At 37.2% G+C, this 12,320-nt stretch overlaps 1 protein-coding gene across 3 annotated transcripts in view; it reads left to right on the top strand.

The window, feature by feature from the left end:
* Positions 1-12,320, top strand: part of DISP1 (dispatched RND transporter family member 1) — a 198,749-nt gene that overhangs the window by 176,044 nt on the left and 10,385 nt on the right. For 2 of the 3 annotated variants that reach the window (XM_025368557.1, XM_025368565.1), the window contains 4 exons: positions 7,014-7,137; positions 7,908-8,035; positions 8,402-8,499; positions 11,283-11,380. In XM_025368557.1, coding sequence (XP_025224342.1) covers positions 7,014-7,137; positions 7,908-8,035; positions 8,402-8,499; positions 11,283-11,380 — 448 coding nt within the window. Of the gene's footprint in view, positions 1-7,013; positions 7,138-7,907; positions 8,036-8,243; positions 8,500-11,282; positions 11,381-12,320 lie in introns of all 3 variants that reach the window. The other variant, XM_025368575.1, reaches the window with a different exon arrangement.

The following is a 12,320-nucleotide window of genomic DNA, read 5'->3' as shown; positions in this document are numbered from 1 at the left end:
TGGTGAAACCCCGTCTCTACTAAAAAATACAAAAAACTAGCCGGGCGAGGTGGCGGGCGCCTGTAGTCCCAGCTACTCGGGAGGCTGAGGCAGGAGAATGGCGTAAACCCGGGAGGCGGAGCTTGCAGTGAGCTGAGATCCGGTCACTGCACTCCAGCCTGGGCAACAGAGCGAGACTCCGTCTCAAAAAAAAAAAAAGCATTTTCTCATCAGATGTTCTTACACAGTGTAATTCCAGATACAATGTCATTACACTTAAGAAATTCTAAGCGATCTTTGAAATTCAGTTGCCAAAGAAGCTCAGATGCTGATAACACTGATGCCTGCCTCAAGGGAGTTATTCTCTCTTTGAAGTGAAATTACTACATAAATATTAATTAGGAAACTATCCTTCTATTTTAAAAAAATATATTTTTTAAATTGTGGTAAAATATACATAATAGGCCAGGCGCAGTGGCTCACGCCTATAATCCCAGCACTTTGGGAGGCTGAGGCAGGCAGATCACTTGAGGTCAGGAGTTTAAGACCAGCCAAGGCAACATGGGGACACCTGTGTCTACAAAAAATTACAAAAAGTTAGCCAAGCATGATGGTTTGCACCTGTAGTCCCAGCTACTCAGAAGGCTGTGGTCAGAGGATCTCTTGAGCCTAGGAAGCAGAGTTTTTACTTAGCTGAAATACACCACTGCACTCAAGCCTGGGTGACAGAGCCAGACCCTGTCTCGAAAAAAAATATATATAGAGAGAGAGAGAGAGAGAGCGCGCGTGCGCGCGCACACATTCATATATATGTTATATATAACATAGGTTTATGTGTTATATTCAACAGGTTTATATGTTATATATAACAGGTTTATATGATAGTTAAAACATATTGACATACTTTAAATGTTATAACATGTTTATATGTTATATGTGTTGTATATATAACATGTTTATATTTGTTGTATATATAACATATATGTTGCCTTTTAACCATTTGTAAGAGTACAGTTCTTTGGCATTATGTAATTCATATTGTTGTATAACCATCACCACCATCCATTTCCAGAACTTTTTTTCTCTTGTAAAACTGAAATTCTATATCCATTATACATGAACTCCCCATTTTCTCCTACCCCCGGGCCCTAGCAACCATCATTCTGCTTTCTGTCTCTATGGGTTTGACTGCTCTAAGTACCTCGTATGAGTTGAATCCTACAGTATTTGTCCTTTTGTGACTGGCTTATTTCACTTAGTATGATGTCTTCCAGGTTCATTCATGTTGTAGCATGTATTAGAATCTCCTTTTTTTAAGGCTGGAATAATATTCCATTGTATGTATATACCACATTTTGTTTAACAATTCACTTTTCATTTTTGCAAAAAAACGAGAGAAAGAAAGAATAAGGGAAAGAGGTATGCAAGTAAATATGGCATATTAAGAAAACGAATTTCTACTTTTCTATAAATAGGGTTTTTCAAATGACTAAAAATTTTACTTTGAAAAAATTCATTTCTTTCTCTGTTATTAAATTGGTATTATTAAAACAAAGTTATAATTTCTTTTAAGTATATATGCATATAACTATAACTTCTCCAACAAAGCCTTTCCTGATTCCCCTTTCCCACCGTGGCTGGAACTTATTGCTTCCCTTATTGAATTCACAAAACATTTCATCTGTACGCCTCTAAAAAACACATATTTTTGGACAGGCACAGTGGCTCATGCCTATAATCCCACCACTTTGGGAGGCCAAGGTGGGCAGATCACGAGGTCAGGAGTTCGAGACCAGCCTGGCCAACATGGTGAAACCCCCATCTCTGCTAAAAATACAAAAATTAGCTGGGTGTGGTGGTGGGTGCCTGGAATCCCAGCTACTCAGAGGCTGAGGTGGGAGAATTGCTTGAACCTGGGAGGTGGAACTTGCCGTGAGCCAATATCATGCCACTGCACTTTAGCCTGGGTGACAGAGCAAGACTCCATCTCAAGGGGGAAAGAAAAAAACAAAAAACACACACACATATATACTTTTTTAACCTGTCTTGTAGATATTCATGTGCCTGTCTTATTTTCTGTATTCGGCTGTAAATTCCCTGAGGGCAAGATCCAAGTCTGCCGTTTTTGTATTTCCAGAATGCCTTGCATCCTTACTGTTTAATGCTAAATGTTGGATGGATTTGTTACTTCACAAGAAAAAAAGAGTTGTATATTCTTTTTTTTTTTTTTAATTTTCTCAAACTTCAATCACTCTTCCCACTAAGTTGATAGTTGATGCCACTGGAAAAGTTATGACTTAATAACATTTTGAAATGTCTATCTTTAAGGGACAAGAGGAATAAGAAAGAGCTATTAAGGGAAACAGAAAGGAATAAACCAAAAGGGAAAGGATTTTTAGGAAAAAAGAGGTAGCTAACAGTGTTAAATTCTGCTCAGGTCAAGGAAGATCAAAACCAATAACAGTTAGTTGACTTGGGCAGTTCAGAAGAGTCATGAGAGCAAAAGCCAGGCTGTAAGGGGTTAAAGATCCGGTGGTTGGGTGAAAAGGAAGCCTCTGGTGTGGGGACTGACTTACACCATCTGAAACATGGCTTTATGCTCAGAGGAAAGAGAAGAAAGAAGAGTGTTTTGAGAAAGGCAGCAAAGAGCAAGGAAAAAAAAAATCTTTGTAAGCTAAGAGGAAAATTTATTATGGGGGAATGTTATAATATAAATGACCCACTTAAAATTGGCCCCTATTTTAATGTCACTTGAGCATAAGTTGGCTCTATAAGATACTTCGTTTATTTGTTTTAACAGTTATTTCTGATCTGTTTCCGGAGTAAACCCAATAATAAGGTGACTGAAAATCTCTGACTATGTTTGAGGGGCTTCCACTGAGTAGCAGTGAAAACTCCAGCATGGCCATAACACCCTGGACCAGAATGCCAGGCAGCCTGCCTGCTAACTCAGATCCACGGTTCACCCACGAACACATTTCATTACCTCTGCTGCTTCTGTTTCTTCTTCTGTAAAAGGAGAACGAGCCCTTCAGATCTGTCTCCTATTTGAGACTTAACCTATTGAGAAGATGATGTGAACTTGCATACTGCAGTGCCCTGTAAAGAGCTGTGGGCCCTAACCTCAGCAGCTAGTGCAGCAGTAGGGCCTCCGGGAAAACGGTCTTTCACTGGAAAATGACTACTTGCTGTAAGCCAGGTGTTACAGAGGTGGGCCACATTTACAGTTATATTGTGGTGTCTAAAGATTTTCAATATTAGAGCAGGTGGATGAAAGACAAGTATTATTTGATATGCAGAAGAATACATGATAGTTAAAAGAATGGTTCCTTTGAAAATTCTTCTACTGCACATGTGGTCCACTTCTCAAAGAGAATAATGCACAGGATATGGAGATATATATATGTGTGTGTGTGTATATATATATATATATAAAACATCATCAAATATATATATATTTGTGAGATTTATAGGCCATTTTTAATTTCCTTTACTTCTCCAATTTTCCTACTTTATTGGATTTTTATCTTCATATTACAACCATTGTCTGGATTTCATATTGCGCATGCAACTCTGTTTCCCATGTGGTACCCACAGCTATACTGTATCTTTGCACAGATAGCAGGAGGAGTAGAATTAGCCGCAGCAATTTTGTGGTGTTGAGGAGAAATACTTGTTTGAGTAAAATTTACTCAGAATGATTGGGCTTTCCCCCGTGGTGTGTTATATACTCAGGATGGTGATCCCTTTACTTAAATGTGAAGTTGTCTCTAGGAAAGGTTAGCGTGGGAAACATTGGGCGTGTAAGGAAGTGGAATTATAGTAAGCAAGGTTAAACGTGTTTGGAAGAAATGTGCTGAAATCACTAATGCCATAAAGTTTCCATATGTAGTCAGTGCACGTATATGGTATGTAGCAGTGCTGTAAAATCAAAACCAAATGTTTTCAAAGGGAAGAAAAGCAATTATTGAATGGGGCTTTTAAGGTTGTTATACATGTGTGTGCAGATTTTCAAGAACACAAAATAAAAAATCATTATATGGGTAAATTAAACCACAGTATGAATACTAAGCAATTTGGGGCCTATTGCCCTCTATTGATAACGTTAGTAGGTAAAAATGCATAACTTCTGATTCATTTGAGAGAAAATGAATCCATTTAAAATAAAGTGTAATGAATAATTGTATAAGCCTGGGGCCATTTTCATTTCACAGGGCTGATATTTTAATGGTCTAAAATGTAAAGGACTCTTTTTAAGTCTGAAGCAATGAATGTAGTCTCAAATGTGCTATTGAGACAGAGGACTTTATGGCTTCAAAACTAGTTACTTTCATCTTAGTTTGCATTTGGTGGAGGAGGAAATAAAGTAAGGAGAATGTTTTTGCACAGGGTGTGTCCTAGAAGTGTGAAAGCTTCTAGCCACTTGGTGTTTACATTTGAACAACCACAATCAGCTTATTGTCACTTATATGTTTTTATTATATTCAGAATTATTCTAAAAGGTTATTCTGTCTTATCTAGCATCACTTTTCCTGAATGAGTTTTTAAATCCAAAATTTGCAGTCTAGTGAATAATGTTCAAACTTAGAACCCATATGACTTTGCATAGAGAAATTAACTATAAGTAGGACTAGGAATGTTTAATTGTAAGTTTTGGGAAGCATTTGTGCCAAGTGTAGTTATTCGTAATGTTCCTAGTTACTCTTGTGTCTGAAGAAAGAAATGACAGCCCAGAGATTAAAAGGCCTGACACTAGAACCAGACTATCTAGGTTCCTAGTTTTGTGACGTTGAATAAGTTCTATAACTTGTCTATGCCTTAGTTTCATCTCTAATGGTTGTTGTGAGAATTGAATGAGATGATAATTTATGTAAAGCATAAGAGCAACTGGTATTTTGAATAAGGGCGAGCTTGTATTTATTTATTTATTTTTATAAGATTTCTCCTTTCCTTTCTTTCTTTCGTTTTCCTTCCTTCCTTTATTGCTTTCTTTCTTTTTTTTTTTTTTTTTTTTTTTTGACAGAGTGTTGCTCACCCAGGCTGGAGTGCACTGATGTGATCTCTGCTCACTGCAGCCTCCGCCTCCTGGGTTTAAGTAATTCTCCTGCCTTAGCTTCCCAAGTAGCTGGGACTACAGGCGTGTACCACCACGCCTGTATTTTTTGTTTTTTGGTGTTTTTTTTGTATTTTTGTAGAGCCAGAGTTTCACCATGTTGGCCAGGCTGGTCTCAAACTCCTGATCTCAGGTGATCTGACTGCCTCAGCCTCCCAAAGTGTTGGGATTACAGGCCACTTATAAAGCCACTGCGTCTGGCCTTATAAGATTACTTTAAAAGAGCAGCAGTGAAAAGTGCCTGTGCACATGCTCCCTTAAAGCATAATTACCTTTAAAAGGTAATTACCCTTAAAGCATAACCTTACTAGAATTATAATTTGAAGCAAATATCCCCACAAAGCCAGATCAATAAAGTTAAGACATCAGATTATAAAAATTGGCAGTCTATTCTTAGAGACATATAGTAGCTTTTTTTTCAGACTGACATTTAGAGCCACCAGAATTATTTGTAACTACTAGCATGATTTTGAAGAAATAACTCAAAAATATGAGTAAGAATCCTATTTCAAATGAGCCAGAAGTAGCCATTGTAGCAGCCAAATGAGCTAACATTGCTGATAATTTGAGAGTAGTGGTCCACAAGTTAAATATTTTGTCTTGCTTTTCTTCTAATAAAGATTCAAGAAACCAGAAGTTTGCAGGATGCATTTTGAATTTTAGAAAAAGTTCAGTTTAGTCAGCTGCTGTTGGGTACTTAGCTCATATCAAGACTTGGAAGTGTTAAAATAATAACGTGTGATCCAGGACCTCATGAAAGGAATACAGAAACAGATCTTTCAATTCGAGGTAACAAATGAGGGTGTGGGAAGCACATCTGGAAGAAAGGGCCCGGTGGTAGGATTTGGTAATAGAGACAGTTCCCCACATGTGGGAAGAGACTAAAGCCAGATTGTAGTAGCTGGAGAGTACAAGCACCAGGTGTTTGTTCATTTAGTCAGTAGATACTGATCACCTTCCACCGATAGTACACTAAATGAATCCGACAAGAATTTCTGCCCTCATGGAACTCACATATCTAGTCGATATGTTCACTGTAGTTTTAGCTAGAAGGAAAGTTACAGGTTTGTGGGAAATGTTTAGTTTGTTTTTGTTTGTTCATTTGTTTGTTTGTTTTTTGAGACAGAATCTCACTCTGTCACCCAGGCTGGAGTGCAGTGGCACGATCTCGGCTCACTGCAACCTCCGCCTCCTGGGTTCAAACGATTCTCGTGCCTCAGCCTCCCGAGTAGCTAGGACTACAGGTGTGCACCACCATGCCCGGCTAATTGTTTGTATTTTTAGTAGAGACAGGGTTTCACAATGTTAGTCAGAATGGTCTCGAACTCCTGACCTTGTGATCCGCCTGCCTCGGCCTCCCAAAGTGCTGGGATTACAGGTGTGAGCCATCGCTCCCAGCCCTCAATTTGGTTATTTTTAAGATTTGAACTATATGAACCTGTTTATAGATTGAGTTCTTTAAGAACTGTGAGAGTAAAGGTGTGGAGAAAGGGAATAACTAGAGCAACAAAAGTTCTGGAAGACACTGCATAGAGAATGGATCCTCTGTTAAAATTTATTTTCTTTCCACTAATGAAGTATGTATTTTATATCTTTTACAGGCATAGATGTAGATATAAAATGTTATTTGTCATATATGAACATTATTCTGACTCTCAGTAGCCTGTGGCATAAAGTGCTACTTGATCACAAAAATGAGGGGAGAATGATCTTGTAACTTTCTACTACAATTACATACAAATACTTATAACCCCATTAGATATTGTATTGATAAATACCTGTATTTGGTCTACAATATGAGGATTTAATAAATTGCTCTCTTAGGTACCAAAAATATTTCTGCAAAGGGCCTTCTTTGTGCCTTCTTTGTGTTTCTGTAGTTATGCAGCCCTGGTAGCTGACACTTCTTTGTGTTTTGTAGTTATGCAGCCCTGATAGCTGACTGGCCAGTGGTGGTCTTGGGCATGTGCACCATGTTCATCGTGGTCTGTGCCTTGGTTGGAGTATTAGTGCCAGAGCTTCCTGACTTCTCCGATCCATTGCTGGTGAGTAGCATTTATGTTTTCTGTAGCCTAAAATCATCTTCAAATATTGTGTATTTTAATACATGTTGCCTTATGTTATTTAGTAACCCATTTCTTTAAAAACCTTCTCAAGCAACAATTCTCTTTCTGAAAAGTAAAGACATTACTTTATCTGTATTATCAGGTTGTTAAAAGATCAAGGAACTTGCTTACTCTCAAAAATCTGGAAGGTTTGCTTCTTGGTCCCCATGTTTAAGCTAAAAAGCAATAAATTGGAGAATCTGCCTTCTATAAAATTATTCTCATAAAGTCTTTAACACTGTCTCTGTTTTCTCCCAAAGAAGTTAAAGGAATTTCAGTATTACTAACAGATAGCGGAGTCTGTTTTTAAGTAAATGTTTCTCTGGAGTGGAATTATGAGGAAAATATGATCAAGGATAATGAAACACTCTTGTAAAAATACTACCGATGTGTAACATGATTTATTTTATCATAATTTTTATAAGATAAAAATAAGTATTTACTAAATGCTTAGGCATGAGTTGAAAAGATAAACTTTCCTTAGACATGTATCATACCAAAGAATCAAACTGTTTTGTCACAGCAAATAGGTGATGATTATCATGTCAAGGCATCTTGTTTGAATGCAGTCACCTCTGGAGTAGCTGTGAGGAACTATATTTTCTGTCGAAAGCTATACATTACTTTGACATTGCTTTCCCAAGCTTTCATTGTAACTATACTTAGCCTGAAATGAAATACACTAACGAGCACTTGTAATTTTGCCTTAGGGTTTTGAACCAAGAGGAACAGCAATAGGCCAGAGACTGGTCACATGGAATAATATGGTGAAAAATACAGGATACAAAGCAACATTAGCAAATTATCCCTTTAAATATGCAGATGAACAAGCCAAAAGGTAATCAATTATTTATTTTTATATAACTTTTAGATAAAACATTGCTTAATGAATTCCTCTTAAAATACTGCCTGAACAAAAAATTTAAATGTAAAATATGTGGCTCAAAATCTTTGCCACTGAATTTGTTTAGCTTGTCATTGTGTTTGAAGATTTTGTTGTAGTAGGATGAAAAGGTGAGATTTTCTTTTTTTTTTTTCTTTTTTAGAAGTGAGAAAATTAATGTTGATTGCTTCTTTTAATCCTTTCAACTTAATATCAAGAACTAAGCAGGTCATGGCTTTGAGGAAGTACTGTTTCCAGTATGCTTATCAGCCTTGAAATAGCGAGAACTTTATTGAAGATCAAATTGTCGTTCCATTTCAGCCATCGGGATGATAGATGGTCAGATGATCATTATGAAAGAGAGAAAAGAGAAGTTGACTGGAACTTCCACAAGGACAGCTTTTTCTGCGACGTTCCAAGTGAGTGGCATCGTAGATGAACACACGCTCAGCGGTTTGCTGGCATTTAAAATCGAACATGGTCACAGTCTAGACTGATAGTCGTGTGTGGCTAGCACACAGCTTCACTGTTGCTGTTGAACCTAAAGAAATTTTGGCTAATTAACTTTTTCTTCTATTTCTCTAGTTTAGTCAACTACTAGTCTGAGTTTATTATATTATTAAAATTAATGAAAAAAGTAATGATTGAGTTTTCTTATTTTAAGGAAGATACAAATCTAATGAAATTCTCGACCTCACCCAACATTTGAAGTCTTTTTAAACATTCCTTGTACTGTTTATTTCTAGATCAAATACAGGTACATATTTTTGGATTGAACCTTGAAATAATCTGTTGAATTATTTAAAAATCAGTTAAAGTTTTGATTCATTCTAAAATGAATCAGAAAATGACTTAAAGTTCTGATTCATTCAAAAAGCAGTACTGTATTAAGAGCCGTCAGTGTGCTGCCTCATCACTAGGCAGTAGAGGTAGAGAGGTGAAAACAATAAAGTCTAGAGGTTCAAAGTTTGAATACTTCGGGCCTGTCATATAATACAAGTGAATAAAGCTAGCTAAGTATGACAAGAGAAGTGATGGTGATTGTGGAACACTAAGGAACATCTGCCCTGTCTAAAGAAATCAGCTGCTACTTAGCCGCGACAAAAGATGGGGTTCTAGAAATGAGGACCCAAATGTTGCAAGAACTTGCCAGAGGTCAAAAATCCAGATTTTTTTTTTTTTTGAGATGGAGTTTTGCTCTTGTTGCCCAGGCTGGAGTACAATGGCGTGATCTCAGCTCACCGCAACCTCTGCCTCCCAGGTTCAAGTGATTCTCCTGCCTCAGCCTTCCCAAGTAGCTGGGATAACAGGCATGCGCCGCCATGCCTGGCTAATTTTATATTTTTAGTAGAGATGGGGTTTCTCCTTGTTGGTTAGGCTGCTCTCAAACTCCTGAACTCAGGTGATCCTGCCGCCTCGACTTCCCAAAGTGCTGGGATTGCAGGCATGAGCCACCGCACCTGGCCAAAAATCCAGATTTGAATGTGGAATCATCAGATCTCTAAATGTTGGCAACAAATTCACTACCCAAAATTTGCTGTAACATGGAGTCAGCCTGATCACTCTGCAGCTGCCAGGGAAGAAGGAAGGCACAGCCTAGAGGACATGAATATAAGTATGTAAGCCATTGATTAGCCATAGTGATTAGGATTGAGGAACTGTGGATAGTGTAATTTCTAATTAAGTAAATATTAACATTAAAGCTCTTTTGATTTCAGCTTTTGCTGCTGTTATTGAAAATCCCTCTTAAATGTATGTTTTCCTGTCTTATTAGAACACTTAATAGAACACTAGATGACTTGATTGGATCATTGATGTTTCTGGAGCTTACCAAGTCTCAGGATCTTTATTTTGATCTCTTACTCTGTATAGTAATAGATAGTGGGAGATTAGGCAGAATCTTATACTGATCCCAGGAAGCAATACATGTTTCCTTTTCTGTCTCTTCTCTTAAAAAACGTTAGGAAGTTGAACTCTGGTTACTTGCATGTTCTGGCTGGTTTATTTCTCTCAATCAAAGTGTTACTATATATTATTGCTTAACCAACATCTGTTAGTTATGATCTTAACCAGGAAAAACATTACATTTCAATAGTCAATGCTAAATATTGTCTCATAAGTAGATTCTGCCTTGACTAAAGCCATTACCAACTCTGTGTAAATGAAATGTTTCAGTTTCCACCAGGCTGATTTTGCTCTCCAAAATTAGTCAACATAAGATAATAGCCAAAACTTCATGATCACAGATAAAACCTTTTCTAATAAAGCTTTACTCATAAATTTACCAGCTGATTTGTTAGCACAATTAGGCATTTTAACTAACATAAAATTAATCTTCTTTGTTTTATGTGGTTCATATTTTTTAATATGTGGTTCATGTTGTTTCTGTTCTAAGGATACAGAAACAATATTGTTGGGCATCTGTTATCATCTCATTTAATTCTCACAGCTATTTGAGATAGATATTGCTGTCTGCATTTTACAAATGAGGAACCAAGGCTCAGAGAAGTTGTTAGTTGCCTAAGGTCACATAGCTAGTAAATGACAGGACCTGGTTATATCCTAATCTGACTTTAAAGACCATGCATGCTCTTTCTAGTATATCATACAACCTCCCTTATTCAGAAACATATTTTTTGTTAATCTGATTGTCAAAATATTTTTTCTAGATTCTAGTATACCAGAGAGACCATGTACTCAACCGGAATATGGCCAGCATTCTGTACTTAGTTGACTGTTTTTAGTGATTTTAAATAGATCACCCACCATCTTTCCTCTCTAGTTAGCTGCCAGGGAGAACATCCCTATAATCCATTCTTGGTATTCCCTAGTGCATCTTTTTTTATTATGGTGATGTGTTGTGAAATTAAAAGGGATATATTCAATTAGTTTCCTATTGTAAATTCCTATGGATTTTTCTTCCTATAGTCTGACCAAAAATAGATTTGCTATATATTTCATACAATTTTAAGATGTAGTGAGTAGACAAAGGCTTTGCACTAAGACAATATTACGGCATTGCTTTTTTTTGTTTCTTTTAACATTTTCTCCTGGAATTTATCAAAGGAAAGAATTTCCTGCTGCTAATGAATCGTCCATGTGGTTTCCCAGTTTGAGTTATTTCCGAATCCTGAGTCTTATGAAATAAATGAATAATTTATAAACCTTTTTCTTTCCTTTTTTTTTTTTGTCATATCACCAGGTGACCGATATTCCAGAGTGGTATTTACTTCATCTGGAGGGGAGACATTATGGAATTTACCTGCAATTAAATCGATGTGCAATGTAGATAATTCCAGGGTATGTAAAATAAAACTAAAATCTCCTTAGCACAAATAAGGTTGTATTATTGAAACTCCTTTTACTGCTGACCCTGGTGTCTGATCAGATGAAAGTACTTAAGAGGCTTACCTACTGAGGAGTAAACTCCAGCAGGCCAGCTTTGCATTCTCTCAGATCCCAGGATCAAAGTGTCCGTGTTTCCTTCTCCAACTTTAAAACATACCATCTTCCTTTTTCTTTCCCATTCATGGTCTCTGGCTGTTGATGGTGTTTTCTGTTATTTCACAGAATATTTCTTTTCAACATAATATTTAAGACTGTTTTTCTTCTTTTGTTGTATTTTTGATTTCCTAACCTAGTTTCATTGGTCCCTATTTCTTGCCCTGAGGCAATTGTCAGCATCTTAATTGTGCAATGAAATGTCTGCCTCTCTGGCAATCACTGGGTCATTTGGGCCAGTGACCTCAAAGGGAAATTTAGGGAGCAGGCTGGGAAAGGGGACATCAAAGAGCATAAATACAGTATCTATGTAAATGGCCAGAGTAATCCAATCCAGACTGCCCTGAATGCTAAACACCTTGTTGCTTTGGGAGACACCAGAATGCAAGACGACAGGCGCTTTGTCTCTCAGTCTTCTCTAGAGCCAAAAACATGTCAGCGTCAGAAAATGTAGTGAGCTTCTAGGTTTAGAAGAGCTGTCAATTTCCTATGTTCAGAGATAGTTTCTCTAAATAGAAACTGCTATCTGATGTCACTAATGAACTTGTCCGAGCAAAGCAACTGGCATAAAAGGAACACTTTGTGTTCCCACATAACTCTAAAATGTAAAATAACTGGTTAGTTAAAAATCGAATCATGTGCCCTGCTGAGAGCTAGCCTGACAACCTGATGCAATCACCTATTCTATCAACAGGGAAATGTCTTAATGAAATAGGCAGTAGAAAGGAAAGAAGAGATC

This window comes from Theropithecus gelada, chromosome 1, assembly GCF_003255815.1.
Source record: "Theropithecus gelada isolate Dixy chromosome 1, Tgel_1.0, whole genome shotgun sequence".
Lineage (NCBI taxonomy): Eukaryota > Metazoa > Chordata > Mammalia > Primates > Cercopithecidae > Theropithecus > Theropithecus gelada.
Note: the sequence above shows the minus strand (reverse complement) of the source record. Positions and strands in the feature narration are given on the sequence as shown.